The sequence below is a fragment of the Ursus americanus genome, chromosome 4, assembly GCF_024610735.1.
Source record: "Ursus americanus isolate L20-20 chromosome 4, mUrsAme1.1.p, whole genome shotgun sequence".
NCBI classification, from domain to species: Eukaryota; Metazoa; Chordata; class Mammalia; order Carnivora; family Ursidae; genus Ursus; species Ursus americanus.
In genome coordinates, this window is record NC_142130.1 from 84,283,633 (window position 1) to 84,306,129 (window position 22,497).

The following is a 22,497-nucleotide window of genomic DNA, read 5'->3' on the forward strand; positions in this document are numbered from 1 at the left end:
TAACAATCATATTGAAAATTATGAGATGGAAAAGCACCCATGTGAACTCTTGTGAAATACAGTTCGAGAAGTATGTAGAGAGAAATACACTCCCCCAAATGCATCCATCAGAAACAAACAAAAAATAGACAAAATAAGGAAATATTCAACCCAGCAAGTTACAAAAAGGATAAGAATAAACTATCAGAAAGTATAAAGAAATAATAGAAGAAAGTAATAAGCCAAGATGGAGGAATTCATCCCAAAAGAAAAAAAAATTAATAAAACATAAGAGAATCTGAGGAGTTAAAAACAAAAACACGTTCTCCGGAAAGATTAACTAGATAGACGTCTAATAAAGTAGAAAGAAAAAGAGAAATGAGGCACAAATAAATATTAGGGATGAAAAGATCATATTTGCAAATAGAGTATAAATGTTTAAAAAATCATAAGAAAATACCGTGAGTAACTTTATAGCAATAAATTTGAAAACAGATGAAATGGATAATTTCCTTAAAAAATAAAACTTACTAACTTGTGAAAAATAGAACACTTTAAAGGGTCTATGACATTTAAAGCCATTGATTAGTTGAGTATCTGCCCATTCTACCCTTGCCCCATAAAATAAAAGCACCAGGTGATTTTATAGGTGATTTTTACCAAACATTCAAGAATCCTAACTCTTTTTATGATACGAGTATATCATTGATAGCAAAACCAAATGGAAACAATATAAGAAAATTATAGGTCAATCTCACTTATGAATATAAATAAGTACAAGAAAGATCATAAGTTGATTTTATTTGTGAACAAGGATGCAAAATTTGAAAAAAATATTTGTAAAACTCGCAAGTATTACTAGTAATAATGGCACTGATCATGACGAAGTAGGGTTTATCCCAAGAATGCAAGAATGGTTCAACATTAGAAAATCTATTTATGTAATCCACCTCAAGGACTGAGGAAGGAAAAACAACTTGTCATTTAAATAGAGTAGAAAAAGCATTTGATAAAACTCATCATCCATTCATGACTTTAAAATATAAGCAAAGAACAGAAAGATACTTCCTAATAGAGTATTATGTGCCCAGACCTATACATGTGGATCACATCTGGTACTTAAAATAGTCCATCTTAAAGCTCATCAAGAAACAAGGAAGACTGTTTATTAAGAGGTCTCACCAGCACAGTAAGATGAGAAAAAAGACGTGACCTTCTGCAGGCACTGTCCTCAGAGCTACCTGCAAGCTGTGACAAAGCTCCACGTTATAGAGGCACAAGGAGCTGTTAAATTAAGGACTTAATGTAATTAATGAGTTAAAAATGTAATTAATTGTAATCTTGTAACAACTACAAAACCATTTCTAGTAAGACAGGTCAAAACGTATATTCTTTTGTTGCTAGAAAAGGTACCTTTCACTTCCTAAAGACTGTCCGTTTTGTTATTAGGAATGAAGCTCTGACAACACAGAGTTCTGTCTGATTTCTCTCTCTTTTCCAGCAATGGCTAGAATGCTAACCACAGAGCCTCTGGGAGATCGGACCCAAGCAGTAAAGCAGTTTCTTCAACATTTCTAGCACCATAACTTGACTGGATCCCCTAGAAGAGAGTCTGACATGAACAGCATGTCAGACCAAATCTCAAGAAGCATTTTTTAAATCTCTGTAAAACTATCGATAAAGATCTGCCTGTGTGGGTCTCGTATGGGAACTGGACAGCCCACCTTACACTGAGCATCTGCCAGAACAGGATCTTCAAACTTTATTGCTTGCATTCCTCTAAACACATTTTGGGAAAATATGTACCACTTCACATTATTTTTTAAATTGATAACTAACATTTGCCATCATAAATTTAAATAAGTTTAAGATCATTTCCAGTGGCATTTTAAACTTACATTTTTAAAAAATGTTATATCATTCTTTTAAATGTATCTAATAGAATCTAAATACAATAGCAATTTGATTCCCACCATCATCGTATCATCTGTGGTCACACCACCCTCGGTGTGACCGATCTCATCTGATACCATCATCAATATAATAATACAAGGACAAACTCTTCAACAGTCAGACATTTAACATCATTCATTGGGTCAGTACTTTTATTCCACTTTACTCACAGAATTATACCATATTTTAGTGTTTAAAATATTTTTATTTACCCCCTATAATACTGTTCTGTAACAAAATATGAATATAAGCTGAAATTTTAAAAAATTAGTTTCCTGTGACCAGACTATAGGTATTAAAAACACATTTTTCTAAGTTATTAAGTAACTACTAGAACACAAATGATAAAAACATAAGAGAAAAAAGAATAAAACAACAACACAGCAAATCTAAGACACATATGGTTTATGGTGAAAATTGAGTAGAAAGGAGAGGAAGAATGGAGCAAAAGTGCTATTTGAAGAGTTCATGCCTCAGAATTTTCCAAAAAATGACTAAAGACATCAAATCACAGATTCAAGTGGTTTTACAATCCCAAACAAAAAAATCCACACCTAGAGACACCACAGTAAAACTGTCTAAGTCCAAAAACAAAGAGAAAATCAAAGCAGCTGGGGAAGGGTACGGTGAGGGATCCATTCCTTACAAGGATTAATAAAACTCTTGATTCTTTGCAACAGACACAGTGAACTCCAGAAGATGCAAGACACTGTCCCGGGATGAAAGACAAAGACTGCCAAAGACGCGGGAAGAGTGGAGATCGATACAAATCGATACAAAGAGTACCTATGACAAACACAAACTAATACACAGGCTTATATGGCAATAATGTCTTGTGGGTTTTAACATATAAAGAAACACTTGAAAGCAATAGTACAAAAAAACAACAGTATTGAAGTTATCCTACGATCCTTGAATTGTCCTCCAGGAAGTGGTTAAAGTGTTAATTTATATGAGATATTAAGTCAATATGAATTGTTATAAATGCTACGATAACCTTGAATAATAAACCACACAAATTTTATTTATAAAGTTAATAGAAGGATATGAGGATAAAAAATACTCATGAAGACTATGGGTGCCTGGGAAACAAACACAACCTCATGAGTCCAAAAGAAGACAAAAAAGAACACAAAAGCAACGAGACGATTAGAAAACTATGAAACTTATCTATGATTATATTATATATATATATTATATAAAGGAGCTAAACATTATTATTAAAAAACAAAGATTGTTAGACTGGATAGAGAACACTGACATTTTAAAGGCATATGCAACTCTAGAAAACTATGGTCATCCAGGTTTGCAAATACTGACTAACATTAGGAAAGACAACAGCACTCACACGCGTATCAGAACAGCTGTAACAGACACTGTTGGTTGTCCTTCCGTATCTGTTCTCCCCACCTTCTTCGGCAACAGAACTCCTCACTTTTAGCTGGACATAGGGCTACCAGGAATAAAGATATTTTCCAGCTGCTCTTGAAGCGAGGGATTGACACGAGAAAAACTTCTTGCCGAAGGATGTAAGTGCGTGTTGTGTGTGACTTGTGAAGGGTACCCTTACAGCAAGCGAGCACGCTCATCTTGCTTCCTTTGTGCTGACCGTGCGGTGCACAGCCCAGCTGCAGCTTGCCTGAGCTGTCAACCCGGACCACGAAGTGGAAAAGCAGTGTGAGAACAGTGAAGCAGCAACTCAGAAACGTAGGTCCAGGTACATACATAAGAAACCTGGGTCTGTCATGATTACGGAGCTTTCATAACAGCCCTGAACTGCTTACATCTGGACTTCATTTACAAAAGAGAGAAATTTCTTGTTTAAGAAATTTGCTTTGGAATTTTTGTCAGTCAGAGCAAAAACTAATTAATATTGAATTCTCAAGAACTCCCCCCCCCAAATTAAAGAACATTAACATCCCTCTAAAAAGTAGATCTTGGTCTAGTATCCAAAAAATATATATATATTTTATATTACATTAAAATATAATATAATATATATATATTTAAAGTCTTATAACTCAACAACAAAAATTTTAAAAAAATAAAGTATTTATATAGCTATCTCTTCAGAGAAGATACACAAATGGCCAACGAACACATGAAAAGATGCACATCATTAATCAGAGAAATTCACGTCAAAACCACAATAAGATACCACTTCACATCCACTAGGATGGCTACGACTGGGAAAAAAACAAAACAGTAAGTGTTGGTGAGGATGTGAAGATTTTGGAGCCCTCGTACACTGCTGAGAATATAAAATGTGGCAGCTGCTATGGAAAACAGTTTTGTGTTTCCTCAAAAAGTTAAAAATAGAACCACCGGCAATTCTGCTCCTATGTACATACCCCAAAGACCTGAAAACATGTACTCATAAAAATACTTGCACATGACTGTTCACAGATACACTGTTCACAGCAGCAAAAAGAAACAATTCAAATGTCCATCAAGAGATGAGCGGATAAACTGGTATACATATGCTATGGAATATTATTGAGCCATAAAAAGGAATGAGGTACTGATACCTGCTACAATGTGGATGAGCCTTGAAAACATGCCAAGTAAAAGAAAGCAGAACGTTGTATAGGTAAATCCACAGAGACAGAAAGTAGATTGGCGGTTACCAGGGGGAGGGTGGGAGATTAAGGAGTAACTGTTAAATGTACTAAATGCCACTAAGCTGTCTATTTAAAAATGGTGGTTATGTGAATTTCACTTCATCTTTTAAAAAGTAAATCTAGCAAAACTTATGAACCAAAGTTGTTAGATTAGCAGACCCCCACGCTAAATACCCTGCTGAGCCCAAGGTCTTTTTACAAGGAACTTTTATAGAACAAAAAGACAAATTCATGGAGAGGTTCAAGCATTCCATCACAAATATACAAAATTTTTGCTTCCAATTTTAAAACAGAGAATAATTGGGTTGGAAGACCTTAAGGATAAGATCTAGCAAAGCCAGAAGAGCCACCCAGTTGCACCAGATGAAACCTAACATGGGCACTTATCAAATTCTTTCATCAAACAACTCAGTACAGTGAGGACAAACTAGCCATAATAATAAAAGCAAGCAAGGGAGGGGGCACACTTGGAGAGCAGAGGATATGGCTATCCAAGGAAAATCCTGGAACAGTGGAGAAGAGGACTACTTAGCTCCTCTTCAAGATTAATTATAAAAGCTATTTTTCAAATTTAAAAAATTTGTGTAGAATTAACACAGAAAAGTAGGCCAATGGAACAGAATACAGAGTCCAGAAACCAATCTGCACATGCAAGGAGATGTGGTAATATAAGAGTTAGTAGGGAATGGGCTAATGTATTATTTAATAAAAGATGTTATGAGAACTGGCTATCAATACGGGGTAGGATTTCAACCTTACAACAATCACAAAATTTAATTTGAGGTGAATTAGGCATATTTTGAAATTTATAACTTTTGAAGCAAGATAGAATTTTTTAGACTTCAGGGAAGGACTAAATTTTTAAAACCTAACACAAAAAGGGCTCAAACATAAAGGAAAAGGATGATAAATTTGACTAAATTTAAGTGCAAAATTCTATATAATTAATGACGACCGCAGACCACGTTAAAGCCAACCCACACACTAAAAGCAGCCATGTAACAGAGAAAAGTAGGCATACAAATAAATTCACAATGACCAATAAGTATATCAAATGAAGCTAAGGTTCTTGGTAGCCAGGGAAATGTGAATTAAAACAAAAAGCTACTATCTCACAGTTCTGACTAGAAAAATTTAAAAATCTGAGATGACTAACTATTGGTGATGAGGCAAGAACTCTCTTACCTTACTGTTGGCAGTGCAAACTTACACACCACTTTGGAGAGCAATTTGACAAGATCTAAAGTCACAGACTATGCGTATCAACTACCCAAAAATCCATTTGGGGGCATGTGTCCAGAATATCTAGGACAACTGCATGAGAGAATGTTATCAAGGATGCACACTTCCAGCACTACTCAAAACAGCAAAAAATCTTAAGTGAAATGACCATTATTGGGGGAATTGGCAAGTTAACTACTATACTAAACAGCAGTTATGTTGAGTGAAAAAGCAAGTTACAGAAGATTACACACAATAGGCTATCGCAAATAAAAAAATTTTTAAGCTGCTATATATTATTTATGGATACAAACACATGGTGAAGTATAAAATCTTAAGGAGGAAAAAGAGTCACACCAACTTCAGAACAGTAGGTTAGCTCTAGGGAGGGAAAGAGGAGATGGCATCAGGGAGCAGTACAAAAGAGGAACATTTTATTTCTTTAAAAATCAGAAGCAAATATGGCAAAATAGTTTGTGAAGAGTACAAGGGCATTTATATTATTATTATTACTCTGTATATTTGAAATATTTTATAATTAAAAAGAATCTTAATGGGCACATATGGTATAACGATCAAATAATATTAATCATTCACACCACAAAAACTTATCAAATAATAACATTAATTATTTAAGCCACAGACTTATGTACATACATTAGACCATGTGATAAATAAGAGTTAAAAATAAATTCTAAAAATTTGCAATTTACATTAGGGTTTTAAATTAATAATTTTGCTAATGGGCTTTGAATCTCATGCAATTTTTACTGTCCTTCTGCTAGAATTTTAAGGGTTGCTCTGCGGCGTCGTTAACGCTATATAAATAAAACCTTAATCAATGATATTCTGAATTTCGGTCTTATTTTGGAAAGCTTTGTCTTTAGCATATAAACAGTAACAAGTTTTACATTTATATTTACAAGTCTCAAAGAAGTGTTTAGAGTCCTAAGTATGAAGAGTAGGTATTTCACTTAATTACAGTGTTTCACCAAGAACCTGATGCCCTAGATACTAATGGGGAAAAACAATGCTCCATTATTCCCTTTTCTGTTCTACTTGAGGTTTGGGTCAGAAGCCAAGAAGTACCAATACTGGAAAAGTTATGAACAAGGTCTTATTATAAAACCATTATTAGAGGAAAGGTGTGTAACTTTCACATGGAGTAACACAATCCTTTGGGATTACTATGTCAGAGAGACACACAGAAAGAGAGTATTTTAAGAAAGGGGTTAAGAAGAGGTAGTAGAATTTTGCTATCTGTTCTCCACTGACTGACTCCTTGAGTCTCAAGGCTATAAGGTAATAAACACTAGGGAGAAAAATCCAAGAGACAGACAAAACTGGGTAGGATACTGCATCTACAAATTCAATTCAAGACATCTGTAACTCACGCATAATACTTCACTCTCAACTACGATACTCTGACCACATTCATTCTATTTCAATAATAACCATTTTACCCAGTTGATGATAAGCAGTGATTTTATTTAACATGACTTGCTTTTTGCCAATTAAACATTTGCAACAGAGATGATTAGCTGATCTTTCAAGTAAACTTGCTATTAGATATGCTAATATTTCCCATATAATGGAAGACTGCAATAAAATTATTCTAAGTTCCAAACTTTCACACTTTTATAACCTGGGCACAATTTTTTAAAGGGTAACAGTGCTGTGGCAAACGGCAGGTATTCACCTATTCCACTGTAGCCCATTATACTGAATTTTACTTAGTACTAAAATTATTAACTTGTACTTCTAAAGGCTGGAAAAAATAAGATGCCCCAAATCTCTAATTTAGTGTAACTTTGGCCAGTAAGAATAGCAAAATTTGCTTACAAAATTAAAGCCTCCTATGACATTTTAAAATTTTTGTTTTTTCCACCAGTCTTAAGTTTCAGAAATACTTACTTATTTCTTCCCTCTTGATAGAGGGGTAACTACCACTCTGCTTCACGAATGAAATAATCTAATTGTTTCTCTCAAATTCTTACCCTCTAGAGACTCACTCAAACTGTGTAGTAAATTCACTGACAAGTCTGCATTTCAAATTTCACTAATACATGGAAATTCTTCCACAGCAAAAGGTCAGTGCCGTGAATTTAATTTTCTGAATTTCATAACCCTTGATTAATGGAGACACCTTAAAGTTCAATTTACACTCTTTTATATAGGATTTCAGAGCATGCTTCAAATAGCTTACGATAAGCTATATTAATAGCTTAGCCTCATTTTTATCATTAAAATAATCTACAAATATCAGAATACTAATTAATTTTGTTGTCACAACTAATAAATAAGTCTTAAAATATCTGTAGATATAAATCAACCCTCTCAATTCATTTGCCTCACTTGGACTCTTCTAGAACATAGATCAACAAACTAAATGGGCTTTTTACTCTAATACAGTTGTACAGTGATTTCACAAATTCCAATTCTGTAATTTAGGGGTTTTCCATATTTATTTTTAAATATACAAAAAGATTAAACTATTAATATAAATATTTTCTCTCAAATATGTAATAGTTTTATGTAAAAGAAAAGGTTTCCAAACATTTACAAAGCAATCTAAAGATAAGTAAACCTGATTTTAGGATTATTACATTAACCAAAATCATTTTCCAGAGAAGGTCCTATTTAAAAGTAATGCTCACTGGCCTCCTCCCATCCACACTTGAAGATGGATCCAGATCCACGGTCTTTGCTTGATTTACTTCGGGGATCACTTCCAACGGAAGGAAAAAAATTCAGAAGAAGGTCTCACGACAGAGTGGACAAGTGGATTTGTTGCTAGATGTAAACCATTTGTACTGAAAGAGAAAAGGTTTTCAATGTGAAAAGAACCTTTTAAAGCTGTCATTTTACATATACATACAACTTAACAATGATTAAGTGGAAAAGGGAGAATATCAAAATTTTAGCTTCCTCCATTCATCTCCAAAATCAGCCCAACTCAGTATTATTTCCCAAGGCTACAGGACGACTCCTTCTCCCTAGGTTCACACATCCAGCCACTAAGACGTATCAGGAAGACCTCCCTATGAAGCAACTGTACGCTGGGCGGCTTTCTTTTCAATATGATATTTAAAAGGAGTAAAAAGCTCTAATGCCCGATGGCCCCTGGTTCCTATTTTTTCAGTCTCCTTTATGGTCTAGATCTTACAGGACCATCTACCGTTTGAGTGAGAGCTATAATAAAAACACCCATTTATTAAAGTGCTTTGATGCTACCAGTCTCTGTGAATTACTAATTATCTCACAGATTTTGAAAAATCATTTTAATATGCCTCTCATTAACTACAATTAAGAGTTAAACATCGTTTTCTTTTCTAAAATTAGATATCACACATATAAATGTACATAAAATATAAATAAGTTAATTTCTCTTTGGACTTACCAAGCAGGCTGAATGGAACTTTTTCTTGCATGTTCTACAGGCTTTTTTGGGAAGAGAATAGTTGAAACCATGAATGACTGAGAAACATATCATGCAATCTTCAACACCCTCAAAACGTTTGTCTACATTATTTTTCCATAATGCTAGGCCTTCCATAATACTTCCATTCTGTTAACAAAAAGAAAAAAAAAAATAGAGTAAATATACTCTGAAGACCACCAAAGTTATTTTTATTCAATTTAATAAATTTTAAAGTGGAATTTAAATTAATTAATCAACTAATTAATTTTTTAAAAAAGATTCTTTTATTTGAGACAGAGAGGAAGAGTGAGCACAAGAAAGAGAGAGAGCACCAGTAGGAGGAAAGGCAGACTCCCCACTGAGCAGGGAGCCCGACGGCATGGGGCTCGATCCCAGGACCCCGAGATCATGACCTGAGCTGAAGGCAGACACTTAACTGACTGAGCCACTCAGGCACCCCTGAATTTTAATTTAGAAAGAAGAGAATCTGCTTGGCTATATTCACATCTCCTAAGTTTTCTGAATGTTGGTTTTTAAAATGACCTCCCAAGTTTTAGAAACCAGATATAATTTTTCTCCATTAAGGACAGACTTGAAAGAGAGGTTCTGCACCAATACATCAAGTGTTATAGTCTCAACGTGCAAACAACTACAATTTGCTTAAAAGTCAAAGATCTGTGAGAGTACTGGGATTTCTCTGATCAGAGAAGGAGAGTTGAAATGTTAGACTAAAAGGAGCTCCTAAAGACATTCATCGATCCGGTATCTAACAAAAAGATTCCCCCTCAATTTCTTTAATACCATGTATTGTTCTGTGTCATCCACAATGTCAGTGGAGTAAAGTCAATTCCTCTCAAACACCAGAAAAAGAAATTGCAGAACCTTCAAAAGGAAAACAGCTCAGTAGGCAGGTTCAGGTCATTCAGGCACACATCTGTGTCGACCCAAGGAAATATAGTGTCTCTTTCAACGTCAAGCAGAAGTGATGCATTTTACACCTACTGCCCTTTCAAAGAGGAGGTCAGTAGTACTATCTAGAAAGCTGAACGTGCACACAGAAACTTACCTGATGGGTGAGGTAAGTGCTTAACTGCAGCATCCAGTTCCGCCACTGCTGAACAGCCACACCTACTCTTTTCCCACTCTCCACAGTTATTGAACCCAGCGGGTAATTGGAAGGCAGCTGTATTATAAGTTCAATAACTATGTCCTCAATAGTGTAAGTAGCCATCACCTCTCGAGTAGTAGCTCGAGCTTTAACCTGTAACACAGAAAAGGTAATACCTTTTTGCAAATTTCTTTCCATTCACTCAAAAAACATTTTGATAGGTCACTATGAGCAGTTAGTCTTCATTCAAAGACAATACAAGTAAACATGCTGGTTTACTGGACAAGAGGTATTTAATACAGAGGTTATACACCTGACATATTTTGTAGTGATTTTTATGAAGTTCAAAGTTAGTTTCAAAAGAAATCCTGCTCATAAAAAAGTATGTTATGATATTAGGCGTGTCGGAAACATTTTGAACAGAACAGTGACAGAATGAGTTCTTAATTACTGCTTTTCTTCTACATCCAGGGTATCAAATATCATTTATATTTAGCAGTCCCCTAAGTCTTTCTCTGCCACAGAATCCCCTTGGTTTAAAGCCAACCATCAACTATTAGAATTATTTCCACCTGGTTTTAGTTTTCATACTAGCATTGCAAACAATATAAAACACAAGTTATCATGCTTGACCAACATAGTCTTCTGACTGTCCTATTTCCAAGCTAAAAACCATAGCATCATCCTAAATTTTTCCTTCTACCTCCTCCTAGATATTAACCAGCTACAAGTTTGGATAAATCACCACAAAATTTTTAACATTCCTCTCCTTTTATGACCCATTTCCACTGATACTGCCTCACTCAGGCCCTCCTTGTTATTCACAATGTCTGCTCCAGTTGGTCTCCCTGACTATGCATTGAACCCAAGCTCCATGCCAACAGCCTATACTATATATTGCAGTCAGAGCAATTTCACTGATTATAACACTGACAGTGTCACTTGCCTCAAAGGAAAATTTCCAGTGGCCAGACAGGACAAAATATTTTAGACTATCATTTGAGGCCTTTCCCCACATGGCCCTAATTCATCATGGAAGCAACTGGGTTCTCTATTTACCTTCAGGAATCCTGCTCTGTATGAATGTTGGCTTATTCAACATTTCTTAGACAATCGCAGAAATTACATTCTCATCTCCAAGCTTTTTGCTTTTGTTGTACTGTTTTCTCTATATTCAACACTTTCTCCTCACTGCCCCTAAAACACAATCCTGCCCACTTCAAAGTAATCTTCCTCCATAAAGGTGCACCTAATCCCCTCAGTCAGATGAACCTTTCCCACACTTTCTAGTTTCCAATGCAAAAAACATATCGGTATCACGCTTTTCCCTTTATTAGGTTTTATGTTATTACACAGTAGGAATCTGACCCTACTAAACCATTCACTTCCCAAGTGATTGACACACAGTGTCTGGAATCTACAGATGTTCCAATATATATTTTGAATGACCTAATGAATGTTCAAAAACTTTGATGGGGGTAAATTATAACATTGTTTCCATCTATACATTAATACTGAGACTTGCTTGATACAAGAATGAAGTAGAAAATAAAGTAGGCAATTTCTCTAAGTTCTGAATCAACGGTTAATATTGTGATGATACTCACTACCAACGACAGACATAACCAATAGTCAAACAACTTTTCTGGAAAAAATTCAAGATAATACTAACCGTCATGCCATTAAATAGTTGTGTACTTGTTTGCACAGAAGAAATTTCTTGAAAGGAAAGAACATTGCTGACATACTTGCTTGTAAATCTATCTACAATATTGAAGACACGCTTCTCACTACTATTCCACCACAGCCTAACCATGGCAGGCAAGTCTTTTAATGTCATATGATAGACTGAACAAGCCAAGTGTGGGATATGGTAGGGAAGAGTTGCTGTTTCTGAGGAAAAAACAAATCCTTAGTTAGTAACATGTATTTCTTACATAGAATAACAGACTAGAAAATCATTTTTAATTCCTTAACACTAGAGCTGGAGCTCATAAAACAAACATCTGAAGAAGCCTGAACTCTAGAGTATTAACTTTCTCTCACACATTCAAAATGAATCACTGGAATGGGAAAAAGAAGTAAAAAGAATGAAGATCCCAAATGACACTGAAAAATCTGCCTAGACATAGTGTTCTGCATTTCACATGACAGATCACAAAAAAGGGATCACATGTATTTTAAAAAGGACAAGCCCAATCCCTTACGCCCAGGGAGTGGGGGAAAAAAGTTAAATAAAAAGGAGGAAAAATTTAGGGGTGCCAGGCTGGCTTGGTCAGTGGAGCATGTGACTCATGATCTCCAGGTCATAAGTCTGAGCCCCACTGGGTATAGAGATTATAAAAAAATAAACTTAAAAAAAAAAAAAAAGGAAAAATTTAAAGACTGTCTTCTTATAAATTATGAAAAGGAGTTTGGTCCCTAAACTTTCCCCAGGGCTCACTGATGTGTTACACAAAAATCCTAAAATATCCACCTCAATACTCACAAGACATAGTACTCTCCTCACATCTCCAAGACATTTAAAAAATTTCAATTCTAAGGAAGCCACTTAAAACACTGGAGTGCAACTAGATGCATGCATGTCTATTCCCTAAGCTAAAATTTGAGCTCCTAGAGTGAAGAAAATAAATTTTACTGATCTTTGTTTCCCCAAATGAACACTACTTATTTACAGGCCTACAAAACATTATCACCTAACAAATATTTGCTTACAGAATAAGTGGTAATAGTCTCAACAAACAAAGCTTCAAAAATGTATAGATTTCTTACCCTTACCCACAAGATCTAACTGTATGTCCTATTTAGATAAATATGGAAAATCTGTACACTTCAACCTTCTCACATTTGGGGTTATTCTCTAAACTCTAAAAAGTAGAGAATAAATACAACCTAATGTGGACCTAGTCTCCAAGAAAGAACACCAACACACATCTTACTGACCTCTAATACTCAACTGGAGCTCTTCCGTAAAGAATGTTTTAGGGTCCTTATTCGAGGGCTCAATAGCTGTCTCTGCATAGGTTGGATTTTCTGGCATAAGCCTGAACAGGTGATAGAGCAATTTATTCAAACTTTTTGTTTTTCGAAGGTACATTGAGTACAGTGCCCGAAGCTGGTGGAAAATAAAGAATTTTTGTTAGTAAACCCAATTAAACCAAGTCAGTGAGAAGAGCAAATCAAAGTAGAATAGATTGTACAAGAACACAATGAAAAAGGCATTAATTTGAACACTTAGAATTACATGGAAGAGTCCTACTAAACATACGCCACATTCTTACTTTCCAAACATGTCATTTGATGGCACTGCTCCCGTTCTTCATAAACAAGCAGTTTTTACTAACCCCTCATTTATTGGACATGTTTCTAACATCTTTCTCAAACGATCTCCTTGTTAATAAGCTCACCTCTACTTTCTCTAAGAAAATCTACTCCCCCACTCCCCACGGACGATATGCTCCCTCTCCTCCCAAGTCTTCCACATACCCCTTCTGCACCATAGTCCTTAATCTTACAAAAGTCCTGCTTAAAACTAATCCCATTTTTATGTTTGACCTTACACCATTATCAAAGCTCCAGCATCCCTTTAGAAATAAGAGAGCACAAACTAGTAGTCCAAAATGTCTTGGGGTCTTCTTGTTTTGTAAAGCAGGATTTCACTCAAAAATATGGGTTTCTGGGGGCGCCTGGGCAGCTTAGTCGGCTAAGTGTCCAACTCTTGGTTTTGGCTCAGGTCATGATCTCATGGGTCATGGGATCACTGTGTCAGGCTCGCACTCTGTGGGGAATCTGCTTGAAGATTCTCTCCCTTTGCCCCTCCCCCCATTCCCTCGAGTACATGCTCTCTTTCTCAAAATAAATAAATAAATCTTTCAAAAAATACATGGATTTCTGGTTCCTTTTTTTAAAAATGGGAAATCTTGTAAAATAAGTCAGTCAGAAAAAGACAAATACCATATGATTTCACTCATATGTGGAATTTAAGAAACAAAACAAAGAAAAAAAGAGACAAACCAGGAAACAGACTCTTAACTATAGAGAACAAACTGATGGTTACCAGAGGGGAGATGGGTGGGGGATGCATGAAATAGGTGAAGGGGATTAAGGAGTGCACCCGTTGTGATGAGCACTGGGTGATGTATAGAATTATATAATCACTATATTGTACACTTGGAACTAATACAACACTGTATGTTAACTATACCGCATCACAATAAAAATTTTTAAAAATAGGAAAATCTGGCACCACTAGGTGCACTATAGGTTTCTGTGTGCTTCAGAACTCATTCTTCAATAACCCAGTTTTTGTATGTTCACATTTACTTTGCAACTCCTTGGTATATGTACTGATTTTAAAATTATTCTTCCCATTAAGGCATTTATCTCCTCTTGGTGAAAGACAAGACATTTTCTGAACACTATAACTGCTCAAATACAAGTATCAAGCCATAAAATACGGAATGTATTTTTAAAATATGTTGATCAAAGTACCTAACAATGGAGAAATCTGGAGGACACTACCTTTCCGAGTAACCAAACTTAGTACCACCAATAAAGGACACACTGAGATTCTGTGCTTCCTGAGGTTAGGACACATCACCACCGTGCAGTAAGTACTCTTGCTGAAAATCAACCAGAAACTGATCACGAGGAAACAATCAGACAAATCCAAATCCTAAGAGAGTCTACAAAATAACTAACCTGAATGACAATAAAGAAAAGAAAGGTAGGGAAATTACGGGTTAAAGAAATATGACAAACATGATGCAAACATGATCCTTGATCAAAACTCAATAGAGAAGGAATAAAACTATAAAGGACATTACAGGGACAACCAAAAAAATGTGAATACAAATTAGACATTTTTGCATTAAAATTAAATTTGAGTATAATAACTATATCAATACACTTATGTAGAAACATGTCCTTGTTCTTAGGAGATACATGTTCAAATACTTTTCGTAAAGCATCATGAGTCTGCAACTTAATTTCAAATAGATCAGCAGAAAAAAAGTAAATATAGAGAAAACATGTACAAAGGTACCAACATTCAGGTGCCTGAGCTGCTCAGTCGGTTGGGCGTCCGACTTGGTTTCGGCTCAAGTCATGATCTCAGGGTCGTGAGACTAACCCCTGTGTCAGGCTCCACGCTCAGTGGGGAGTCTGCATGAGATTCTCTTCCTCTTCCTCTCCCCACTTCTCGCTCTCTCACTCTCTCCAAAAGTAAATAAATAAATCTTCAAAGGTAGCAACATTAAAAATTTGTGACTCTAGGAAAAGGGTACATGACTTTTCATTGAATTATTCTTCTACCTCCTCTAGAAATCTGAATTAAAAAAAAAAACAGTTGGAAGTAGAATTTTTAAAAAGTAATGATACATATCAATGGATTTTTTGATAAAGGTTAGTATCCAAAATATATAAAGAAGTTATAAAATTCAACACCCAAAAAACAAAAATAGTCCAGTTAAAAAATGGGCAGTAGACATGAGTAGACCTTTTTCCAAAGAAGACGTTCAGATGGCCAACAGACACGAAAAGATTATCAACATCACTCATCATCAGGGAAATGCAAATCAAAACAACAATGAGGTATCACCTCACACCTGTCAGAATGACTGAAATCAAGAACATAAGAAATAACAGGCATTGGAGCACTGCTGGTGGGAATGCAAACTGGTGCAGCCACTCTGGAAAACAGTATGGAGTTAAATATAGAACTACCCTGCGATGACTGGCTGGCTCAGTCAGAGAACACACAATCCTAGATCTAAGGGTTGTGAGTTCAAGCCCCACACTGGGCATAGAGCCTATTAAAAAACAGTAACAGCAACAAAAAATGTCAGGTAATCTTCACAGAAGAATAGATCTGTTGTGGGTGGCACAGATCAACTGCCCTGTAGCACTGAAATAATTATACTGCTGCATTTCATTAAAAACAACAACAACAACAGAACTACCCTACAATCCAGCACTACAGGTATTTAGCCAAAAGATACAAAAATACCGATTTGAAGGGGTACACGACACCCTGATGCTTACAGCAGCATTATCAACAACAGCCAAATTACGGAAAGAGCCCAAATGTCCATCGACTGATGAATGAATAAAGATGTGGTGTATGTACGTGTGTGTGTATACACACACGCACACATGCACACACATTTAATGGAATATTGCTCAGCCATCAAAAAGAATGACATCTTGCCATTTGCAACAACACAGATGAAGCTAGAGAGTATAATGCTAAGCAAAAAAAGTCAGAGAAAGACAAATACCATATGATCTCACTCAAATATGGAATTTAAGAAACAAAACTGATGAACATAGGGGGAAAAGAAAGAGAGGCAAACCATAAGAAACTTTTTGTTTTAATGGGAAACTGCAGAATTATTTTATTCTTTTTAATTTTTAAGATTATTTATTTATTTATTTGAGAGAGAGCGCATGAGCAGGGCAGAGGGAGATGGGCAAGCAGACTTCCAGCTGAGCAGGAAGCCTGATCCCAGGACTCCCAGATCATGACCTGAGCAGAAGGCAGACGTTTAACTGACTAAGACACCCAGGCACCCCAAGAAACTCTTAACTATAAAGAATAAACTGAGCGTTGCTAGAGGGGAGGTGGGCAGGGTGATGGGCTAAATGGGTGATAGGTATTAGGAGGGCACTTGTGATGAGCACTGGGTGTTACATTTAAGTGATGAATCACTAAATTCTACTCCTGAAACTAATATTACACTGTACGTTAACTAACTGGAATTTAAATAAAAACTTGAAAAAAAAATCAATGGACTTTTAAAAACACATGTATATTGCCCAGAAATCCCACTCCTAGGTATACAACACAAGAGAAATGAAAATATATGTCCACCCAAAAATTCATATACAATGTTCACAGTAGCTTTATTCATAATAACCAAAAAGTGGAAACAACCTAAATGTCCATCAATGGATAAATGAATAAATAAAATGTGGTATACTCATCATATGATGGAATATTATTCAGTCATAAAAAGGAACGTAGTACATATATATGCCATAACATGCATGAATTTGGAAATGTTATGCTAAGTGAAATAAGCCAGACACAAAAGACCATGTGTGTGAAATGTCCACAAGAGGCAAATCCATAGAGTCAGAACACAGAATAGTGGCTGCCCAAGGGCTGGAGGTTTTGAGAGGAAATGGGAACTGACTGAAAATGGGTAAAGGTTTCTTTTTTCAGGTGTTGAAAATGTTCTAAAATTAGAAAATGGTGATATTTACACAATTCAGTGAATATAGCAAAAATACCAAACTGTATACTTTAAATAAGTAAATTTGATAGTATGTGAAAAACATATTAGTAAAGCTATGAAACACACATACGCTCATGGCTTTGTTCCAGTTCAATCTGATTCACTGGGAATTGTTGTTGTTGTTTTTCTTAAGAAAAAATTTTTAAAAAGCTCAGATTTAGGACCAATTACAGTGTTTTTTAAAAAAATTCTGTTTGCTTTAGGATTTACATAATTAGGCTATTAACTGAGTTATTCTGGTTTAACTGTCATAGCTCGGTTCAGGTTCCAGACTCATTCGTGCTGCTATACAATTCTTTGTGCCCCTACCCCAATTCTGGTTTAATGAAGAAAGTGATGCATGGCCATTTTCTAAATTTCTGAATATAAGACGGTAATAACAAAATTCTTACACATGGAAGCCTCACTTTGCTGAAATTCTTTAGAGATCAACAAAATTTTAAGAAACAAATATAAAAGCCCAACAAGGAGTTCATGAAATACATCACCAGCAAATAAAACTAGCCCAAGTCAAAAGCATAAGTGGCCAGCCTACAGAAAAATAAAACAATTTAAACATCTAGAACATCATTGCCTCTATAATTAGATCTTCCCTTTAGACATAGAAATGCAAAGATGCATATGTTCATATATTTGCACCCAGGTATGAGTTATTAGCAATGACATAAATTATAACTTAGAAATTCTGAAAAATCACATTGGAAATGAATGCCATATTTAATCACACCTCAAATATGAGGTAATTAACTAAGTGTTATTGTATTGACCTGTCAAAAAAGCCACTGTTTATATTTAAAAAGCCGTCAGTTTATCAAACTGATTCAATCAATATTTAATTGGAACTTTTTAAGTGGGGATCTGCCTACAGAATAAAAAGAAAAAAAAAAAGAGAGAGAGAAAAGAAAACCTGGAAATTTTTCCAGCTTTCTTCCTAGACAATGAGGTCTTTCTTCCTAAACATGAGACAACAGAGACATCTAGTGGCTGCTATAATTTGGATAAAATAATTTTCTTAGGGTATTTTTTACCATTTAGAGATAACAGTTTGAATTATATAGGTAGCATTTCACAGATCTTGCTCTAAACACTGATTTTCAAACAAGGTAAATTCCAATGATGTATTAACCGAAATCTCCCCAAGGGTCAGAAGTTGACGAAAGGAAAAAAAAAAAAAAAACAGCAAGATCCAAGTCCTTTAGAATTATTACTGCAGTAATATAAAATCAAATTATATAAATCTTGTTTCCCGCAATTAAAGGACTTGGTGGTTACATTCAGTTAGAAAAAAAAATTGATTCAAGCACATTCCAGAGATTACTTTTGCAAAAAACTGTGTGTGTGTGTGTGTGTGTGTGTGTGTGGATAAGGAAGTTAAGGGACAGAAATAAATTAAGCAGAATGTCTGAAGTTAGGGGCGCCTTGGTGGCGCAGTCGTTAAGCATCTGCCTTTGGCTCAGGGCGTGATCCCGGCGTTCTGGGATCGAGCCCCACATCAGGCTCCTCCGCTGGGAGCCTGCTTCTTCCTCTCCCACTCCCCCTGCTGTGTTCCCTCTCTCGCTGGCTGTCTCTGTCAAATAAATAAATAAATAAATAAATAAATAAATAAATAAATAAATAAATAAATTAAAAAAAAAAAAAAAAGAATGTCTGAAGTTAGCCAGAAAAGATTAGATTAAAATGTGAGGCATTTCTCCTTTTTTCAAAAAGGGGGGAAACAAAGGGTTCAGAACAGTAACAGAAACACACAGAGGACATAACTGTCAAAAGTTATCATGTACTTATTTACCTGAGATGAAGCAGCTTTGAAGAAAGTAAGTATTAATTTCCAGGTAAGGAGGTATCCCAGAACATAGCAGAAGTCTTCACTCAGTGGCTTAATAGTAACTATCTGTCCAACAGGAATACACCCCAAAACATTTTCTAGCAAGTCCTCCTGAGTGCTAAGAAGAGACATCAACGCTGCCGGTGGTGACCTATGAATCAATGATTAAACACAATTTTCTTCATAACTTATCCCTTAAAAAACTGACAGCATGTATAGACTTTAAGCATTTTAGAAAAATCTTTCTCTATTTTCCAAAAACCATTTTAAAAGTCCCCTTTACAGATTCAGTTTTAACTGCTGATTTTATTTTATTTTATTTTATTTTATTTTTTTTAAAGATTTTATTTATTTATTCGACAGAGATAGAGACAGCCAGCGAGAGAGGGAACACAAGCAGGGGGAGTGGGAGAGGAAGAAGCAGGCTCATAGCGGAGGAGCCTGATGTGGGGCTCGATCCCACAACGCCAGGATCATGCCCTGAGCCGAAGGCGGATGCTTAACCGCTGTGCCACCCAGGTGCCCCTTAACTGCTGATTTTAACTGTTAATTCTGCTAAATTAAATATATTTAATTACAAATACATTAACATATGTAAACATAAAACAAATTTTATATTCATAAATATGTAAAATATTTTTCATATTTATATATTTAAAATATATAGGAAAAATCCTACAAAATATAAGCTCTAGTAGTTAGCACTTTAAGGAAAGAGCCTTTTAGAAAACATTTATTTCAACCTTCTGTTTTGCGGATGGAAAAAAAAAAATATCACACACCCAGAGAGGCTAAATGATTAATCTCAAGTCCCTCAGCTAGTCAGGGGAATGATGAAGGATACCAGGTCCTACCAGATCCCTATAAAGAGTAAAAAACATAAGACTGTATGTCTTTTCAGGAAAGTAAATCCAATATTCATATTAATTCATGGCAAAGTAAATTAATTTTTTTTTTTTACTGAACTACTGCACTCATTAACACTTTCAGATGCACTTAGGAGATCCTCAAAAAGTGAAATACTTGTGTATATCCTGTCAAACTCTCTGACATTGTAGCTCAGTTCTCTCCTTTCGCCTCTGCATTTCTTCCCTTGTAGCTTTGTTTTCCCAGCCCATAAACACAGGTCTTCAAGCTTCTGCCCTTGGATTTTTACCTTCAACACGACTATCCCATGTACCAACCCTTCTCTATTTCATACCAACAGTCACTGGATTTTACAAATACCAGCTCAGGTATCTCTTCATTTCCATGCTGTCTTCCGTGCACTGTTACTGTTTCTAGAAAGGTCTTCACCTCCCTGTGCTTCTTCGTATAATTTATGATTCATACCATAGCCAGAATCAGCTGGTACTTTTCCCATCTTCTACCAAATAATGCCCCAAATCCCAGAAAATGTAATTTTTAAGGCCCTTCATTATCTTAGGTACCCTTCCAGCTTTATTTTTCACTATACCTTCCCTGCCTACTCCACATATATTCGTTCATTTATCCTTTTATTAAACAAATGAGCACTATTCATGAGTCTGTGTTAGACCAGGTACCATTCTGAATGCTGTGAACATAGTCGGTAACAAGAGACAAAAATTCCTGACTTTACAAAGCTGCTATTCCAGTGGAGGAAGATATGGACAATAAAAAATATGTTAAGTGGCAACTACTCAACACTCCCCAGCACATTCTGAACATTCATGCCTTCGCACATGGTATTCCTTTAATTTATACGGTCTTCCCTGCCCCGCTGAAGTGCTACCTAACTTCACAGATCCAGCACAAGTGTCTCTTCCTCAAGAAAAAGCCTTCCCTTCCGGTGCACAGCGGTCGTGTTCCCCCAGCATGCTATCTATCCTTTTCCGCAGCACCTGCCACACACAGCCTTCTATTATAAATGTCGTCTACAGTAGATTATAAGCTCCTTATGAATAAGAACAATTACCAAACACCGTATTCTCCCCTAGGCATTTAATACTTTGCACAAAGTGGGGACTCAATAGATACGTGAATTGATATACTCTTTCCACAGCTACCGTGTGGTCAAAGAAAGTTCTGCTGAATAGTAGCAAACTGAAAATATGGTTTAGGAAAAACTGAGAGGAACTATCTTTGTGGCTGGACTCTAACTTTCATTTTTATCTTATAGATGACTTTAAAAGATCTATTGAATGAATATATACTCTAAATTTAGAGCTTGTGTGTTTATCCATCTTCTGAAGTTATTATAAGTGAGGTGGATTATGAGAATTTAATAAAACAAGTTATTAAAAAAACTTACAAGGCTGGTTCTTCTTCTTCATCTCCATATGACTTTAGATTATCCTGATCATATTGTGGTAATTCAGGCATCAATCTGCAAATGAGAATATATATTATAACACATTGTTAAAGCATGCTCAAGAGCAGAAAGACCAATACTCACTTTGTGATGAGTATATTTTTAAATGATTGTTTTCTGAAATAATCACCTACAGCCCGGACTACCTAAACGTAAACTGTGTATAGAGAACAGTGACCTAAATGATCCAGAACTTGGCATCCCTGTTATTACAATGCATGGTCAAGTTCACTTTTTTTTCTTCACTTTGACTTTTTTTTTAATGACCAAGGGTTAAAACTAAATATATATTCTTTTTTTATTTTTTTTTATTTTTTGAACCGCCACAACATTGATTCAATTGGAAGAGTTCTTACTTGTATAGCATATGGTAAACAGCAATTTGCACAGGTCGAGCTCTGTGGAGGAGTAATGGGGCCAACGTATTTAACAATGTCTGGAGATATTCTGGTAAGTTTGTTTTTTGGCCAGCAACCAATCTTGAAGGGAGTTTTTGACTTAACAGCTGGTCTTTCGGGATATACGTTAGTGTTTCACACATGGGCTTCAGCATTGCATTCTGAAAGGATGTTTCAGATGTATCTTCACTTTCTTCTGAGGACAAAAAGGAAAGAAACATACACATCCCAAAACAAAGTGAGTAATAGAACTTGACTGATTCATGGTCAAATGTCATTTAAGAAAATGAAATAAAAAACTGACAAACAGTAGAGCAGTCCTCGCTAGAAACTGTTTAATGTAA

The 22,497-nt window shown here is 35.6% G+C and overlaps 2 protein-coding genes across 6 annotated transcripts in view; one reads left to right on the forward strand and one right to left on the reverse strand.

Annotated features, from left to right (window-relative positions):
- HEMK2 (HemK methyltransferase 2, ETF1 glutamine and histone H4 lysine) overlaps positions 1 to 7,100 on the forward strand; it is a 33,462-nt gene extending 26,362 nt beyond the window's left edge. For 3 of the 4 annotated variants that reach the window (XM_045785486.2, XM_045785483.2, XM_045785484.2), the window contains one exon: positions 1,481 to 7,100. In XM_045785486.2, coding sequence (XP_045641442.2) covers positions 1,481 to 1,498 — 18 coding nt within the window. In that variant the 3' untranslated portion in view covers positions 1,499 to 7,100. The remainder of the gene's footprint in view (positions 1 to 1,480) is intronic. The other variant, XM_087861750.1, reaches the window with a different exon arrangement.
- A 145-nt stretch (positions 7,101 to 7,245) lies between these two features.
- Positions 7,246 to 22,497, reverse strand: part of LTN1 (listerin E3 ubiquitin protein ligase 1) — a 64,482-nt gene continuing 49,230 nt past the window's right edge. The window contains exons 23-30 of one of the 2 annotated variants that reach the window (XM_045785481.2): positions 22,112 to 22,346; positions 21,696 to 21,770; positions 19,388 to 19,574; positions 13,247 to 13,418; positions 11,976 to 12,196; positions 10,262 to 10,456; positions 9,175 to 9,342; positions 7,246 to 8,587 (exon numbers count right to left, since the gene is read on the reverse strand). In XM_045785481.2, coding sequence (XP_045641437.2) covers positions 8,525 to 8,587; positions 9,175 to 9,342; positions 10,262 to 10,456; positions 11,976 to 12,196; positions 13,247 to 13,418; positions 19,388 to 19,574; positions 21,696 to 21,770; positions 22,112 to 22,346 — 1,316 coding nt within the window. In that variant the 3' untranslated portion in view covers positions 7,246 to 8,524. Of the gene's footprint in view, positions 8,588 to 9,174; positions 9,343 to 10,261; positions 10,457 to 11,975; positions 12,197 to 13,246; positions 13,419 to 19,387; positions 19,575 to 21,695; positions 21,771 to 22,111; positions 22,350 to 22,497 lie in introns of both variants that reach the window. The other variant, XM_045785480.2, reaches the window with a different exon arrangement.